This window comes from Pteropus alecto, unplaced genomic scaffold, assembly GCF_000325575.1.
Source record: "Pteropus alecto unplaced genomic scaffold, ASM32557v1 scaffold50, whole genome shotgun sequence".
Classification (NCBI taxonomy): Eukaryota; Metazoa; Chordata; class Mammalia; order Chiroptera; family Pteropodidae; genus Pteropus; species Pteropus alecto.
In genome coordinates this window covers 11,634,350-11,653,148 of record NW_006431918.1, presented here as the reverse complement: position 1 = coordinate 11,653,148, position 18,799 = coordinate 11,634,350, and the positions used below count along the sequence as shown (strand labels likewise).

Here is an 18,799-nt window from a genome sequence, read left to right as displayed (position 1 = left end):
ATACTGAACTTGGGAGTGTAGATTGAACTAATAAAAAGGTATTTCTCAACCTGCCAGCTTTAAGGGGCCTACTGCATCAGGGAGAATGAAGTGGAAAATTTCTGGTTGATGTGGCACTTCTCTCCTTGTAAGTAAATGGCAGGCAAAAAAAAAGTGTGAGGTTGCACCTGCTATGTAATTTTTTACCAAAGCATTTTTGTTTTAAGCTGAGCCTTAGATGTAAAGAATTGTTACTTTAGAACAGACTGAATGAAAATTGAATGTATAAAACTTGGAGTAATATTGTCATAGATACATTTCTAACGATTAACAGTTTAATCTTGGCTGGATTTTTTTCTAATAGCCAATAATATCTGGCATATATCTCTTAGCTTAATGGATGTGTGTGGCGTGCAAGTGCATTAAAATACATCATTCTGATATGTAGCTTTTTCTACCTAAGTCTGAGTTTTATTATTTTTGTATACTTAATGACAGGTTGCCTATCCCTCGTCCAGGTGAAGTTTTGGGATTAGTTGGAACTAATGGTATTGGAAAGTCAACTGCTTTAAAAATTTTAGCAGGAAAACAAAAGCCAAACCTTGGAAAGTATGATGTATGTATTACTACCTTATAAAAATGAGTATATAGGTCGGTTTTATGAGGCTAAAGGATAGTGTGTGTGTGATTTTTTTTTCCCCAAGATTATTCATGGAATTAATGCTGAGAAACTATATACAAATGAAACTCCTTTTTTTTTTTTTAAATCTGTTGATGCTGCTTAACTGATTATGCTGAGCTTCTTTAAACTGTTATGAGTTGGTATGTCTTGATTTAAAATTTAATCCACTTCAATCTTAAGATTGTTAGAAGCCAGAAGTATTCTGTTTGGATATATGTTCTATTTTGTGTAATAGTCACCCTCTTGCAGTTGTATCATTAAATTAAATTCAGATCATTATACATGTATTTCTAGGATCCACCTGATTGGCAAGAAATTTTGACTTACTTCCGTGGATCTGAATTGCAAAATTACTTTACCAAGATTCTAGAAGATGACCTAAAAGCTATTATCAAACCTCAGTATGTAGACCAGATTCCCAAGGCTGCAAAGGTCAGTTGCTTTTTAGGAGGGACTTATGTTTTATAGATATTGATAAAAGATATATCAAATTCAACTTGTTTTACTTTGTAACTAATATTGAAAGAAATAGTAATAACTGTTTTTGGTATATTATGACAGGGGACAGTGGGTTCTATTTTGGATAGAAAGGATGAAACAAAGACACAAGCAATTGTATGTCAACAGCTGGGTAAGTGTTTTCTTGTGTATGTGTTTTAGTAGGCCTTGAACTTAACTCATAGATAGATATCTTTATATGGATTACTAAAATAAATGGAGAAATCTCTAGTACTAGTCTTATTTACTTTTTGTTAACATAATCTTCAAATGAAATATTCAAACTCAGAATGACATGCAATATATATTTTGCTTAGAAGAGGTGAAATAAAATATATAATGTTAAACACAATGTTTCCATGTTCTTTGTAGATTTAACTCATCTAAAAGAACGAAATGTGGAAGATCTTTCAGGAGGAGAATTGCAGAGATTTGCTTGTGCTGTCGTTTGCATACAGAAAGCTGATATGTAGGTTAATTTATACCTTTTTTATGTCTCAGTCCTTATTTTAGAGTTGTTATTTGTAATGCTGCTAATAAAGCAGTGATTTTGAGAGAAATTAATAGAAGTAGTATACGATTTTAATTTTGAGGTAAGATGTTGAAGCAATTGTACATCTATTGCCCATTCTATTAGTTCTGCGGGAGGAAAAACTTATTTATTTAGATAAGTACTTTACAATTTATGGGTTCCAGACCTTTTCAATGTAAAGTAAGTTGTTTATTATTTACTCTCTCGATTCATAAGAGGAATAATTTTTAAGACAAATTATTCAAAGCCAGCAAGTTTTTTTAAGTATCTCAAGTAGAACTTAAGGTCTTTTAAGTTATTTAAATCAGGATGGCGCGTGCCATGTGAGAGCGAGAGGAGAAGTGAAAAGGGCAAGTTTCCTTCCTCCATTCTCTTGCCTCTCTTCTCCCAGATACTAACTGCTCTCATCTTCCACATTTCTCCTCTGTCATCTGAAACAACTAGCTCTTGTCCACAAAGTATTCTATAGTTCCGTGCACTGCCCTCTTTTCCAAAATCTATTTGCTCTAATGCAAGTGACTTTAGCTAATCAAGACAAGAGTAAAGGTCTCTGAATTACCTCAGAGTATATCAGAATATTTTTCATGAGAAGTTAACAACTTGTAAGTTAGCTGAATCTGGGAGTCTGTCCCCAGACTTGATATGCAGTCCTGCTTTTCATAATTTCTTTTCTTCTACTTCTGAACAGAATATAGAAGTTTTTACCATGATGGGGGACTCCTCATTAGGATACGGAGGGGATTTTTGTTGTTAAATTGGAAATTATATTACAGTGCTTTAAAATAAAATGCAAGATATGACTATGTCATATTTGTCTTTTAAATTATTATATTTGCTTTTCTTTTTCATAGTTTCATGTTTGATGAACCTTCTAGTTACCTAGATGTCAAGCAGCGTTTAAAGGCTGCTATTACTATACGATCTCTAATAAATCCAGATAGGTGAGTACAGATTTGGCATATGTCTTTGTTATTTTGTTTGGCAAGTTTTTCGGATTTCTGAAGATTAAACACTGAGACCATCAGTGTCATTACATGTGCATGTTTTCCATTTGGGTTATTTGAGCTACCACTTAGCTTCCTCTGTCTAGAACAGAGGTTCTTAATACAAGATTCATTTACTACCATGCTCATTTGCAGGGCACTAGGAATGCTTTGAAATGATAAGCAAATTCTGGTGTATATGAATGGATTTCTGGGAAGCAGATCCTTAGCTTTTACCAGATCCTCAAATAAATGTGTCATTCAAACACAGAAATAGTAGAACATTATATGGGTCACTAGAATAATTCTAGGTGTTCAGGGTCTTACCAAGCACAAGAGTTCTTAACTTCTGTTAAATAATCACAACACCCTGTATTAATGAGGTGGTTTTGTAGTTTGCACAGTTTTAAATCTTATCTCATTTGAGCTTCATAGTAATCTTCTAAATTAGACTATTCAGGTGGTATTTTCATTTGCAGATGCAGAATTTTAAGGTCAGAAAAGCTAGTTACTTATTCTAGGTTACAGATTTACTACATGGCAAAGCCATGACTAGAACCCTGGGGTATTTTTCTGTACATTTTCTTTGCCTCTCCTTAGTGACTGATTTAATACACAGCTAATCTTACAAGAAAGCAAGAGAAATCCCTAGGGATCAGAAACCAAAAAAAGAATTATAAATTAAAGAGAAGAGACAAGAACATGGCTTTCTAGAGGGTCTCTCTAATAGATCTGGGGCTTTAACAACCTCTTGTGGGGATGAAGCAAGCCCTTGTATTGGATTATGACACATAAAATGCCAGGACTCTCAGAGGACTGCTTGCTCAGCAAAAGGGCAAGCACATGAAGATTTCGAGGAAGCATATATCTGTCACTCACTGAGCTCGCAGGGAGTAGAGGGATGGCTCCCCTTCAAATCTATTCATGGACCAGCAACTCACATGAATATGGAATTAAAATTTATATAATCAGGAGAGTAAGAACCTTCCACGGTAAGAAAGTAAAATAATAAGAGGGTCCTAGAATCTTTAGTCTGTGGTACCTTAGCAGAAGCAAATATAAAACCACTCAACCCCAGTTACACAGATTCCTACAGGTTAAGATTCATGAGCTCAAATCTAGGGTTATAGATGACAGGAGGAAACCATCCACAAACGAGTCAGTAGGCACAACAGACAGCAAGATTAGACCTTTAGGAAATTTCAGGCGATTTATCAAAGAGACTATAAATAATATTTAAAATAATTAAAAGCATAAACAAAGGATTCAAAAACCTTGAAAATATCACAGTACAAAAAATAGGTAAATGTTCAAAAAACTCAAATCTAGAAATATAGTCATAACATTGAAAACTCACCGGACAGATTAAACAGGTTAGAGACAACTGAAAAGAGCATTAGAAACTCGAACAGTTAATCTGAGCAAGTTTCCAGAATACAGCAGAGAGAGATTGAGATTGAAATCCATAAAGAAGGTTCAGAGACATGGAGAATGGAATGAGGAGACTATTTATGTATATTTTAATAGAAGTCTGAAAAATAAAGCCAAGAAAAGATCATGGCTGAGAATTTTTCAGAACTGAGAAATTTGACTTCTTAGTTTCAAGAAGCAAATGATCCACATACTTTGAAGTGAAACTGAGACTATAAATTATAAAGAAACAATCTTCGTTGGGTCAAGTAGTAGCCATAATTTTCACTTCATACATAGGCCTCGACATTATGATAGGCTTTTTGGGGAATGTAAGAGTATGAAATATAGCCCCAGTGTTTAAGGACTTCACTGTCTGGTAAAGAAAAGATTCCACAAGCAGTTAGGTCAGCAGTTCTAAACTCCAGCTCTTTTTTATCAGATATTTTTATACCCCTTTATTATACTGAAATGAAAGTCATATACCTTCACAGTTAATTTTTTTATTATTATTAATAGAACGAAAAGAGTGATTTACAACCAGGTAGCATATACGTCGGTTAGTATATGTTCAGGCAAATCACTACAGTCTTATATTGTGAAAGGGTAGAAACCTTAATTATAATAAGGATACATGTCAAAACAGATTAGTCCGACAAAGTGAAGGAAATGATTGAGTTAGACTTTTCACAAATGTATTAGGTCTTAGAGTTAAAATAATCTGTAGTGATAGATTGATAAAAAGTTAGGGGATGTATATCTGCATCCTGACTACTTAAATCTCATAATTGTTTCTGCTTTGTGAAGTTTCTTTAAAAATACATTCTTTATAGCAAAGCATTTATTTCATATATCCATAAACTATTTCATGTTAACTGTTTCTTTTAGTTTAGGAAAACGATGTGAAATAGAAACATTGATAATGAATCTTATTTAATGGCTTTTGTTTAATATGGTCTTTACACTTAATTTTTTTTAAATATATATTTTCCTGAAATTTACACTAGTAAAAAAGTTATGTAGCAATAATAATCATAGTTTTAATTTTATTATATATGTTACGTTTCATTTAAAAATTTGTATTTACTTTCAGATATATCATTGTGGTGGAACATGATCTAAGTGTGTTAGACTATCTCTCTGACTTCATCTGCTGTTTATATGGCGTACCAAGTGCTTACGGTGTTGTCACTATGCCTTTTAGTGTAAGAGAAGGTAACTCGAAAAACTTTACAATGCTTTTTTTTATTTTAATGCTTAGAAAATGTATTGTTGATATTAAGTAGTTCTATGTCACTCTGTTATTTATCTAAAATTTTGTTCTTATGGAATTTAATCACTCGACAAAATGTATTTATAAGGTTATATACATCAGTTATACAAAACATATTTCTTTTTGGAGAATTTTCTGTTGGGGAAGGTAGAAATGCTCCATCAGTTTTATTATTTATTTGCTATATTAAAGTTTTATTTTTTGGCTTCTTACCGCATCATTGTAGTGTTTATCATCTTCAACTTTATCTTTGACAGGCCAGCACCAGTAGTGAAACACTTAAAATTTATTTAGTGCTCATCTCGTTTTCATGTTTCAAATTTATGTGTATCCTAAGTTCATAGAACTAAGAATGAAAGTCTTAATAAGGTAATTTAGTAAGTATATTCAAATAAGAGAGTTTAGTAGACATATTATAGTTTAATAAGTGACTAAAATCTAATAAAATAGTGTAGTAAGTATATTTTTATGTATTCCTTCTACTTTCAGGAAAAAGGGACTTTCTGGCCTCTCTTTTCTGTGTGTGTCTCTTCCCTCCCTAAGCAAGTTGGACAAAAGTAAAAACTAGCCCACCACTTAAGTGGCTCCTGACACAAATACCAGTGCACTCACTCCATCCAGTATGCCTTTTTCCTTTTAATTTCTTTCCCATTTCCTTTCACTGCTTTCTTGCTTTTATATTGCATCATACACTTGGCCTAAATAGGCTATCGTAGCTTTTTTAATTTTTAAAAAGTACATATTTAAGATTTGGGGAAGGGATTGCTATTACTTATTATTTTCTTGTACGTTGAGATAAATAGATACATATTTTAAGGAAAAATTTGTGAGATTGCCCAGTTCTGTTTCCAGTAGTCTTAAGAGATATCAAATAAACTTATTAATTATGTTTTATTTGCCTCAGCAAGTATTTATTGAGTCCCTCTCTATTCCATATAGTAGTAACAGTTGTAGAATCTTGTTAATGGTGTGGATATCTGGCAGTCTTCATTTTTCTATTTATAAATGCCACGTCTGAAGGCTATGTCATTGGCAAAATGGTTCCCGGTGAGGTTTTTAATGTACCTCTTCTGTTAAAACAATTCAAGTAACAAACCACTTAATCATTCTGCTTTCTTTTAACATACTGAAAGTAAGACAGTATATGTAAAAGCTCTTTCTGAACTGTAAAGGCGGTTAAGAGCTTGGACTCATTTTTAAATTAACAACAATGTAAAGGCTAAGTTAACTTAATGCTTTTTGCTAAAGGTCACTTATTTCTCTGAGCCTTCATTTCCTTACCTGATAAATTATGCACTCGGACTAAATGGTTCTTTCAAGTTTGTTTTTATTTAATCTTTGGTATTAATCTTTAACCTCACATATATAGTTTTCAAATAGTTGAAGATTTTAAAAATGCTGCTCTTGGCAGAATAAATATATCCATTTGTCCTGTCAGCAAATATTTATTGAACCACTTATATTCTAAGCTGAGGATACAGGACCCCCGATGTGGCTCTCAGTTTCAAACGAAATGAATAACGTTCTTAGACTTTCTTTCAAGACTTCCAAAATTTCTTTTACATATAGGAAACACTGAAAAACATCTTTTCACTGCTTCCTGAATAATGCAGTTTTTCATTTCTGTGTGTCTGCCGTTATAGAACTTTAGTATGGAGGGCATCTTGTGAATAATATGTTAATTTACTTTCAGTTATTAAACTTCGTTTAGATAATGGTGTTTACCTTTGTATAGTGAAGCAAAAAAAATCAAATGAAGTTCATTATAAATTTCTTAGAACCTACAAAACTAATTGGAAAGAAAATGCACTACATTGTAACTTTTAGTACATGATTGGTCATTTGAAAACATATGCGCATAATTTAAATTATTTAAAAAATGATTCCCCAAACTATTTCATATTATTTTGTCAATCTATGAAAATATCCTATTTTTACTACTTGTCATTTTTAGAGAAAAAATGTTTAGTTTTTAAACACAGCAGATGCGGCATCATATGCTGTTGCATAAAACCTCATGGAAAAAACCTTATATAAAAATCACATCATAATGAAAAGATGTGCTTCATATCTGTATATACATGGGCACATATATATGCATGAATTATGTAAACTTGCATTAGATACAGTGAAACACCATGTTGTCACTGCATGTTATAAATCCACAAAAATTTAAAATCTATGCTTAGATTGCTCCGAAGAGAACCTAGGGTTTGGGCTTTTATGTAGTAATTTTTTGCTCTGAAAAAAATATAGTCTTTAATTATCTTTACTAATCTATTGTCAATGACTTTTCAACAGGCATAAACATTTTTTTGGATGGCTACGTTCCAACAGAAAATTTGAGATTCAGAGATGCATCACTTGTTTTTAAAGTGGCTGAGACAGCAAATGAAGAGGAGGTTAAAAAGATGTGTATGTATAAATATCCCGGAATGAAGAAAAAGATGGGAGAGTTTGAGCTAGCAATTGTAGCTGGAGAGTTCACAGATTCTGAAATTATGGTAATGTTGGGAGAAAATGGTAAGTTTTCCTTATTTTGTGATATTTGAAAGTCTCTTCTGTTTACCTAGTAACTTAGTTTTAACTACTCCATGGAAAACTTTGACTTGGTTATAGGTCTGGGACCTGGATTGAATCGTACATTTCTCAGTATAGTTCACATTTTGTAACATTGTATGATTTAACCTCAGTGTCATTCAATCAAGTTCATATTTCTTATTTTGTTTCATAACCTTCAGTAAAAATACAGTTTTTTTAAGCTGTTTTTTCTATGTATAAATTGAAAGGGCATTGATTCATCTTGGAAACTGACTAGGAAAGATAAATTGGTAATTCAGAAGTAATCTAGTTTAAATGCACTTTTATTTGGAACTTTTCTTATTTTAAATTCAAAATAGTCTTTCTTTGTAAATAATTATATTATCAGCATCGTTTAATATTAGATTGTCATAAATATAATTATGAAATGAATTTGAGTACCAAATATTTGGCATTGCTTTTATGATTTTAAAAAAAATTGAAGTGTATGTACTTACGACTTACAAAACTGTAGAAGAAAAATTTTTTATAAGACTGCTGCAATGTATCAGTCTTTAGTTAATGGAAGAATTTTGAGCTGGGTCGCAATTAAATATTTCATGGAAATGGACTTCATGATGATATCAATCATAAGATAGTACTATAGTATCTTAATAAATTGTGTGTATTGATATTTTAAATATGTCTTTTAAAAAATAACTCGTCTTACACCTTATAGGTCTACCATTTATTTAAATGGTCATTATAAGCTTTAACTAGTTTATATTCCTCCTAATTAGTTTAGAATGATACTTGAGAAGGTGAATCATGAAAGTTTTTTTTTTGTATAACCTTTAGAATTCAGTAGTGTCAGTGTGGTTATCTTAAAACTAATTTCTCCATTAAAGTCTAGTAGTACATTTGGAGTAAATCTACTCCAAATGTGAAGCATCTTTTAGGACTGATTGTTGTGTGTTATGTTGCCAGGGACTGGTAAAACAACCTTTATCAGAATGCTCGCTGGAAGACTGAAACCCGATGAAGGAGGTACTGTTGTGATATTGAGTCTTTTTGTTCTACATTGAAAACTGCCCAGATCTTTAAAGTTTACTGTGTCTTATTTATTTGCATTATTTTGCAGGAGAAGTACCTGTTCTAAATGTCAGTTATAAGCCACAGAAAATCAGTCCCAAATCAACTGTGAGTTTTATTGTTATTTGAGTATTAAAGTTTGTGCCCATATGCACACACATACATACATATCTATAACTTTAATCTTTCACTATATCAGAATTCTTCTCTAAATTAGTTTCTGTATAGTTTTATCAAAAGTGGCTAAAGAATTTATTAAGACTACAGTCTTTTATTCATTTCCACTACTAGGAAAATGCTTTTAAAATGTGATTGGCATCTTTTCCCAAAATAAACCTTTAAAAACCTAATGTGTTTTGTGCTGCAAATGGCACCATCAAGAAAGTAAAAAGACCACCCACAGGATAGGAGAAAATATTTGCAAATTATGTATCTAATAAGGTACTTGTATTCAGAATATATAAAGCGCTCTCACAGCTCAGATTAAAAATGGGTAAAGGATTCGAATAGACGTTTTTTCCTGTAAGCACAGGAAGAGATACTCAGCATGATTAGTCATTAAGGAAATGCAGATTTAAACCACAAGGAGATAACCACTTCACACCCACTGGGATGACCTAAATCAAAAAGACAGTAACGAGTATTGATAAAATGTAGAGATAAGGAACTTCATACATTGCTGGTGGGAATGTAAAATGGTAGAGCCACTTTGAAAAATCTCAGACAATTAAACATACTTACATGTGAAACAGCATTTCCACTCCTAGATATATACCGAAGGGACATGAAGACTATCAACACAAAAACTTGCATACAAATACATTATTTATAATAGCCAAAATGTGGAAAATGATCCAAATGTCCATCAGCTGATGAATCGATATTTATATCTATAAAATCTAATGTTGTTCAGCCATAAAAAGAAATAAAATACTGATATATGTCACAACATGGATGAACCTTGAAAACATGGAGACTAATCTCCTTTAGTTTGTGCGGGCGTAATGAACTTCTTAACTACAGTGTCTACACTCAGTACCTCCACACTCACTTTGTCAGGCAGGCCTATTTGAAATGGCTTAGCTTACAGTAAAAATTTTGTCATTGATACTTTCTGATAAACTTACCTTTTAAGTTCTCAGATTCAGCCCTCCTGAAAAAAACAAGCAATAAACATCATAAGATTCACCTCTATCATGCATTTTGTGTTATCTTACTGATTATGTAAGGTTACTTGATACCTACATTGCCCTTTAGAATTATTCCTATTCAAATGATTTCTCCCCTGAAACATTCATTCACTAGTTTCATATTTTAAAATTACTGTTTTATTTGTTGGACATGATGGATTTTTAATTTAAAAATCTTAAAACATGCAATAGATGATGGATAAACATAAAAAAACCTGTTGGTGGCAAATTGATATGCTTTTGCTCTGGAACAATTTATAATTACAGTAGCTCTATACTGAAATAAAATGTCAATACTTTTTCCATTAAAAACAGGGAAGTGTTCGACAGTTACTACATGAAAAGATAAGAGATGCTTACACTCATCCACAATTTGTGACTGATGTAATGAAGCCTCTACAAATTGAAAACATCATCGATCAAGAGGTACTCTAATTTTTTTATTTTATTATTTTAAACTGGATGTCTCTACATGGTTTGCCAAACTTCTTCTCCAAATAGGTGCAGACGTTATCTGGTGGTGAGCTGCAGCGAGTGGCTTTAGCTCTTTGTTTGGGCAAACCTGCTGATGTCTATTTAATTGATGAACCATCTGCGTATTTGGATTCTGAGCAAAGATTGATGGCAGCTCGAGTTGTCAAACGGTAACGTCCTGCTCGTAGGAGTATTACTTTTGGATTATATGTACAGACATGCAACGTGCTGAATATAGCATTTGAATATTTGATGATATAAAACTATAAAAGATTTCTTCAAAATTTTGTTTTAGTTTTATACTCCATGCTAAGAAGACAGCCTTCGTTGTGGAGCATGACTTCATCATGGCCACCTATCTGGCAGATCGGGTCATTGTCTTTGATGGTGTTCCATCTAAGAACACAGTTGCAAACAGGTAAGACTGCTTTCTAAAATATGCAACACTAAGTTCTAACAATCAGAAAATATTATTTAAATTTTTCCAATAAGCTTATAAACCTTACTCATACCATTTTAATTTTTAAGAAAGAGCGAGCCAGAAACTTTAGAAATGACTGACTCCCAGAGTATCCATATCAAATACTGGATGAGACCAGGTAGAATAGTAGTTTTTAGACTAATTTCTTATAATTAAGAAAAATATTAAAAAGTAATAATAATTTCTTATATTTCTGGTACTAAACCCATATGGTAGTGATTGGAATTAATGATATTCAACCATTTATAGGTTGATATTCAACCTATAAAAACATCAATTTCATATGATTGCAACATAATGTTTTCTGGTATTAGAAATTGAGGAATGGAGTTGCTGTTTGAATAATTCACCCAAGAAATAAAAGTACTTTACAGAGCTTCTTCCCAGAATTCCTTTTTTTTTTCCACTTTAAATTTGTATATTATTTATTGAGAATTACATATTTCTTTGAGAGTAAGGGAAATTCCTAGACGATATAAAGCTTATTTATTCAAATAATGGTGCTCCCCCTCTGTATTTACAAAGTGCTTAAAATGTTTCACATGTATAATGTCACTTGGCATGATTGAAGAATTTTGGATGAAGATGATGAATAAATCATAGGAATTTTAAAAGGAGTTCTTATTACTGAAAACCATGATGTTGTTCAAATTCCCTCCAGTGCTGAATTTCTAACATTCATATTATCTTTTCTGTTCAATTCTCTTCTCCCCTAAAAATGTCAGATTTGAAATTCTGTACTCTCCTAATTAATGGTCTTTTGTTTTGCTAAAGTAGTACTTTCTTCTTAAATGTTTCTTTTTCCATATCAGAAACAGGTTAAACTGTGTTTGTTTTTACACAAGAATATTATCGCCAAACTATATAGTCCAAGCAGACATTTCTGAACATAGAGTTTATAATATGCTGTGATTATTTTGTTATCCAGAAGACTGATGATTGGGGAATTAGAGGGAACAGTGATTCTTGATATTCTGTATCCCAAAAAAGTAGTTAAATTTAGAGGGTAAATCTTAATCACAATTGAGCTTATTTTTTCCCTTAGTCCTCAAACGCTTTTGGCTGGCATGAATAAATTTTTGTCTCAGCTTGAAATTACATTCAGAAGAGATCCAAACAACTATAGGCCAAGAATAAACAAACTCAATTCAATTAAGGTATGTAGAAAAACTATCTTAAATCATGGATAACGTTTCAGTGTAAATAATTGAATGGCATGTTTCTCAATGGAAAGCTGTTACATTAATTATTAAATCTGAGACTCATGTTTTTCACATTTTACTGTCTAATTGCATACTTGTCTTATAGGCAGCAATTATGACATAGCTACCATTGCTGACTTGTACCCACTGTTCTGCGATCTGCTTTGTTTAATTGCCATTTAAAATGCCTTCAGATTATACTAATTTACTATTAAAATAAGTTGTTATGAATATCTTAATTTCTCATGTGTATTTTTTATGTATGCACAAGAGCAACATGATTAAAATGTGTATTTTAAGAATCTAAACAAGCTCCTTCAAGTGAGCATAAAATTCTAAACAATGGAAAAACATTTTGTCAGTTTAATTGGCAGTGCTTTTCGTTGTGATACATAAAATAATTGATGTAGTCTGTGAAATATGGTTTGTTTTTAGAAGGCAGTAATCTCTTGGTCGCTTAAAAAAAGAAAAAGTGAATAAACTCTAGGAAAACTATTTCTGTGTTTTTAGTATCCCCTGCAGCGCCTACTTAAAATGCTGCTTACATTTCATGGTCCTCTAGCCGTCATCCGAAATGGAAGCTTTACAAGTATATTACACAACCTAGCAGTTACTAGGTTGTTTTCATGTTTGTACTCCTCTAGCTTTGCTACTAAACTGTGAGCTCTTGGAAGGCAAAGACAAGGCCATCGTACACATCATGTATTCTTAAGCACCTAACGATTTTTGGATGCCTTTAGCTTTCACTATATATTTCGTTTATAAATGATTTGTTATTCTCTGGCCAGGATAATGAAATGACAAATTCTGACTTAAAAGTGAAAAGTTTTTTTCAGTTTGAAAAGCATATTAAGCAGAAAAGAGGAACTAAATTCTAGAACACTTATTATGCACAGCATAATTTTCCTAAACATTTTTCCTGGAGCATTATGAATACTTCATATTGTCATTTTCTTTTGTAGAAACTCACGGTTCAGTCTCCAGATACACCTGTTCATCATTTCTCTGTGCCCAGTCATCTTAGACAGTCATACTTTAACCTTAGTAAGGGAACAGCTAGGCGAGTATGGGGATAGATTATAACTGGCCAGTTGGTAAATGGTACTGATAAAAATTTGTACATATTTTATTTAATAGGCAGTTCTCAAACCGACGACAGTATGGACTTTTTGGACCAGGAGCTTAAAGTTAAAATAAAATGGAATTTAATAGTTTTCCCGGAAACAGTATTTTATATAGCAAAATTTTATATATGTTAGGCAGTTTATATAAAGGGGCTTTGCCTGAGGTGAACCAAGGGAGGTATTCTGGTAATAGGGCTGGGTAGCAGAGGGTACATCTTGCCTATAAGTAGTGAACCTAGGAATGTCTAGAAGCAGACAGTATATCTAGAGGAGGCTGTACACTATAAACATCACCAAGTAATACTGTGAGTGAAAGACTCCCCCTACATACAGGAGAATGGTGTTGACCTTTGTGCTTCTCTATTTTATTTTTTAGGATGTAGAACAAAAGAAGAGTGGAAACTACTTTTTCTTGGATGATTAGACTGAATCTGAGAATACTGATGAACCATTTATTAAAAGAAACATTTGAGATTTGTCATGTAAAACTTTAATCAGGTTTTATGCCCCACATACTCCAGAGCCTGAAGTATAATTTACTTAATGTAACATCAGAAGACAGTTGTGTTGTAAATTGTAGCCTGAACACAGAAAATGCCACTTTTCTGTTCTTGATAAGGCCCTTTTTGTGCGTAACATTCTAAAATTGAGACATTTTAAGCTATACTAATTACCACCAAATTTTATGGTGAATGGGAAATTTTTCAATAGGTATATTATATTCATGTACCAAATGCTGACCAGTGTTGCCCCCTTTTTAAAATCTTGGAAAAGGTTTCTGTACTTACGTGGTTTGCCAAGTATGCCAGTGTAATGAAACTGCCCTTATTTTAAAAGCCGGTCGAAGACTTCCACTGATGAAATTTGATAAATAAACATCAGGATTACATGTTATCTGTTTTCAGTCTTTGCACTTATATTATCAGTGTGTTTAGACCTTCAGAGGAAGATTATCTACTACAAAACAACACTGTTTTGTTTACAATGTTTTTGGTGCTTTTGAATCTTATCAAAAATCATTTTAATATCCCTCCCACCCCCACCAAGGGAAAAAACCGAACTTTATTCTGAATTACTCTATTCTGTAATTCTCAAGGTCATGTCATTATTTAAACATACATTTATATAATCACTGATCAAGATTTAGAAAAAAGCATTTTCTCTTAAAAGTGCAGGCTCAAAATCTTTAGAGTTGGTGCCTAAGCACCTGTGTATTTTTAAATTCCACGATTTCTGATGGGCCAGGACTATGAGCCACTTATCTGAAGGCAACATTACTGCAAACAAGTTTCCAGATAGCAATACAGATGGTACCAAATATATTCATTTCTGTTTGGATATAGAGGACATTATCTAAATCTATTTGACTTTTTTGTGTGTTTTGGATAGTGTGTAGCAAGAGTTCTAAAAACTTACCCGTCTCTTGAGTTCCTCAGTTTGAACAATGGGATACCTGTAGTATGAAACCACTTTCAGCTATACTTCTGACTAATGAATTAACTGGAACTAACATGCTCCAAGTGAGCAGAAAAGTTTACTTAATAAATTAATGGGGCAAGCAAAATAGGAAAAATTAGAAATTATTGAACAGACTTTTAGAGCTCCTTGAAACAATAGAAGCTTTGATTAATATGCAGACAGTGGATAAAAAGTATGGTTTAACTGGGCTCCATTAGGCCTTTAAAAATTTAATGTAATCCATAAATACATGTTTGTTGTGAAAAATTCAAATACACATAAATACATGAAATAAAAGGTTATGATCTCCCTTCACATTACTCTCCCGAAGGTTACCAGTGTTTGCATTTAATATATAGCCTTTCGTGCTTTTCTTTCTGTGCACTTACCTAAGTGTGAATATGTAAAAGGTTTGTTTTGTACATAAATGGAATTATACTGAAATTAGTGCCTATTTTTAAGGATAGGTTAAATTTGTGAATGATTATTTCAAATATATTGAATAAAATAAGCCAAACACTATTTTTACTTACTGATTTTGTATTCTGTCCTAAAGAAAATACTTGTGATATATTAAGAGCACGGTTCTATTTATTGCTGATGACAGGATGTGCATTAATTGTAATTTTTATATACATGAATTTTTAAAACATGGATTTAGATGTTTCTTAAAATTTTATATAGCAATAGAAAAGGTCTTACAGTTGCTAACGTAAGGAAAAAAGGTTTTTTATAAAATCAGTATTACCAATTCATATACACATCAATGCAGATGTTATTAAAAGAATGAGACTGCTCAGTTTGTCCTGATTGGAAAAAATCAAGCACAAAAGCATGATGCAGCAATTTATACATACACCACCACTTATGTGAAAATACACAAAATGATACTCAAGAAACAATGCTTTCGAGAATAGCCTGGCTAAAGAATAGGAAAGAGGAGGCATATATATATATACACACACACACTCATTATTCTTTGAATTTTATACTTTGTACTTGTCAACTGTTTAGAAATCATTTTTTTTTTTTTTTAGCATTTTAAAGTCTAGTCCCACGTCGCTTGCTTGTAATTCAGTGTTTAGTTTGGTGTCTAGCATGTAGTTTGCCTACTGTATTGAAGGAATGACTTACCACAGAAACCAGGAAGTCAGGGTAACTACAGTTCTATAATTTCATATTAACTAAATTTAGATATGTGTCAAGCCCTTAATCCTGTTGTATTATGAACATTCACACAAGAGTTCAGACAAATAGTTCTGGGTTGGAGAGTCAGAAAAGGCTACATGGAGGTAGCTCCCAGGAAAAGAAGCACCTATATTGATAAATGATGATGCATGTAAAGAATACATGTCACATCAGAGGCAGAAATCAGCATGGGCACTGAAGAGATTAGTGTAGGAAAGGATGAATACAGGCAGATTATAGTGGACTTCCTGTGCCTTCGAGATTCAAGAGAGTGGTTTTTACATGCTCAAAGTAGGGATTGAAGACAAAACCAGTTAGAGAAGCAGCTAGAATCAAGATACCAGTTGAGCAGTTAAGCTTTTTTTAGTATTTTAATCTTTTGAAGCATTTAGAGCCTGTCCATTTTAACTCTTGCTTTATTGTGTCTACTATACTTCTTTGCCCTTGGTTTCCTTGTATCGTTTTGGTTTGTGAGCTGATGTTCAGTGTGGCTTTATCTGAAAATTCTAAGGTTTGGTGTGCCAAACACTCCCTTTCCTTCCTTGCCAAATTTATAGGATAGGCAGTGTGCCCAGCCCCAAATGGCGGGTCATAATTAGGTTAAGACAACTATGGCAATGGTCTTCCATATTTTCCTAGTCTTTTGCAGCTAGACATGGCCATGTTGACTCAATTCTAGCCACTAAGTTGAAAGTAGGTTACTTAGGGAGTTTCTGGAAGCCCTCCTGGTTTCCTAATAAAAGGAGATACATATCTGGTACTGCTTCTTATGGATGTGTTGTGCCCATAAGGTGACGAGAAATGCCAGGAAAGCCACAAGGATGCTTGTCCTGACATCAAACACTACAACTGCCAGCAGCTGCTTGCTTCCAGATTTCTTAATGAGAGGGGAAAAAAAATCCGTATTTGAGCTACTCAAGTCAAATGGTTTTATGTTAAAAGTAAACTTGTCTCTCCAGTGGCTTTCTATTTGCTTCCACCAGGTGACCCAAGTGTCTTACCAGCTTGGAACCACTTTTCATCATAGTATGTAGATTCCTGGGCCTCACACCTAAACAAATGTGATAACATTCTCAGTGGTTTATTTTCCCCTTTAAGAATCTGGAACCCAGGCCAGGAGAGGCTTTTATCTACAGGAAATTTTTGCTATTGTTGTTTTACTGGGGTGCTCCTGACTCTACATGTGTCCCAGCTCCCAACCTTGCATGTACCCAACTTCCACATTTAAGACAGACAGCTGAGCTTGAGGCTAGGAACCATGTCTGCCCATCCATCTTTCCCTTCTCATGGAACACAGCCTTACTGTCAATTCGTGTCTGTGCCTCTGGTTTATGGTCTCCATTTTTGGCCCCCGATTTGTAAACATCTTATAAAATTATAAAGGTATGTTTATAACTTTAAATATTTCACTCTTAATTTAGAAAGTAACTTACACAATGGGTATATCCCTAGGTAGACACATAGCATCACTTGTTTTCTACGGCATCTGAAGATGATTAGTCAAAAAATTAACTTTTTGTAGAAATCAGCAACTTGACAGTTCAGTTATTAGAATATTCAAAGGCATAGGCCTTAAAAACCACTGTTCATCTTCTGTATTTACATCTTTAATCTTTTTTTCTGTAAATGTGAAAAAACAATTTAATCACATTAAAAAGGAACAGTATGTATTTTTAAATGGTTGGCTTTGAAGCTCATTTCTCTGATCACAGATCAAAAATATTCTAACATGATGTTTTTTTCTCCAATGTCTGTAGCTTCACTAATTCCGAGGATTGAATGATTCCCTTTCGGAAGAGTAGCTTATAAATTACATTAGTCTCTTAAGAGTCGTGTTTACTTACTTCTTTTGTACTTTATCTCAATACTATATTCCCTAGACATGGACCTAAAAGTCAAAGTGAAAATATAACAAGTATGCAAAGTGAAAAGCAGGCTCTTCTAATATAAAAAACTTTCAGAGAAACTCTGCATAGGACCCTTCTTGTGAACCACTGGTCACTTGGCCTCACCTTTATATCCCATCCACTTCAAACAAGTGACCAATTCTGCAAGGGCTCCAACCAACTGCAACACCGCACTTGCTTTTCTCCCTCCTCTGGCTTCTCTATTGACTAACTGCAGAAAGGCACTGGCACTCACATAGTGAAGAGACGTTTCCTTCCCCCCTTTCCTTCCTTTCCCTCAAATCCTCCTAAGGTTCTGTGATAGTTCACTCACCACCTCACATATAACTGGCCTCTATGACTAACCTTATCTTGTACCCAGCTTGGTGCCCCTGCACCTAAATCACCTTTCTATCAAACACTTGTACTGGATGAAGCCTTTGTTTCAGGCTTTGCTTTCTGGGGAAGCCATTCTAAGACTAAGTCCATATTAGTAAGTAATCAAGTACTGACTAGCAATATTCTTAGGTAATTTGATTTAATGAAGAAATACAACCTTAAGAAACAGGTTTACTTTTATTTTCAAATAAAACTTTCCAACTATTTGCTTTACCTTTCTTTAGAAGACAAATACTGAATTCTAACTTTAAAAAAAGCAAAAGGGCCATTTATAAGTTATCCTACATTCTCATTTAATGACTGTTAAAATAACAGTAGTGTTCTTTAAAACCACTCAGCTAGATTAAAATCCAAATTCTACCACTTATTAGTTACATGACCTTAGTCAAATTAACTACTTGGCCTGTCTCAGTTTTATTTTTTACATA

The 18,799-nt window shown here is 33.1% G+C and overlaps 1 protein-coding gene across 2 annotated transcripts in view; it reads left to right on the top strand.

Annotated features, from left to right (window-relative positions):
• The window catches only part of ABCE1 (ATP binding cassette subfamily E member 1), a 24,821-nt gene extending 9,401 nt beyond the window's left edge, over nucleotides 1–15,420 (top strand). For both annotated transcript variants that reach the window (XM_006906289.3, XM_015585064.2), the window contains 14 exons: nucleotides 478–595; nucleotides 956–1,093; nucleotides 1,223–1,292; nucleotides 1,532–1,628; nucleotides 2,543–2,632; nucleotides 5,178–5,299; nucleotides 7,659–7,880; nucleotides 8,865–8,924; nucleotides 9,019–9,077; nucleotides 10,475–10,585; nucleotides 10,661–10,803; nucleotides 10,929–11,051; nucleotides 12,160–12,271; nucleotides 13,817–15,420. In XM_006906289.3, the coding sequence (XP_006906351.1) occupies nucleotides 478–595; nucleotides 956–1,093; nucleotides 1,223–1,292; nucleotides 1,532–1,628; nucleotides 2,543–2,632; nucleotides 5,178–5,299; nucleotides 7,659–7,880; nucleotides 8,865–8,924; nucleotides 9,019–9,077; nucleotides 10,475–10,585; nucleotides 10,661–10,803; nucleotides 10,929–11,051; nucleotides 12,160–12,271; nucleotides 13,817–13,864 (1,513 nt within the window). In that variant the 3' untranslated portion in view covers nucleotides 13,865–15,420. The remainder of the gene's footprint in view (nucleotides 1–477; nucleotides 596–955; nucleotides 1,094–1,222; nucleotides 1,293–1,531; nucleotides 1,629–2,542; nucleotides 2,633–5,177; nucleotides 5,300–7,658; nucleotides 7,881–8,864; nucleotides 8,925–9,018; nucleotides 9,078–10,474; nucleotides 10,586–10,660; nucleotides 10,804–10,928; nucleotides 11,052–12,159; nucleotides 12,272–13,816) is intronic.
• Nucleotides 15,421–18,799: the final 3,379 nt, after the last annotated feature.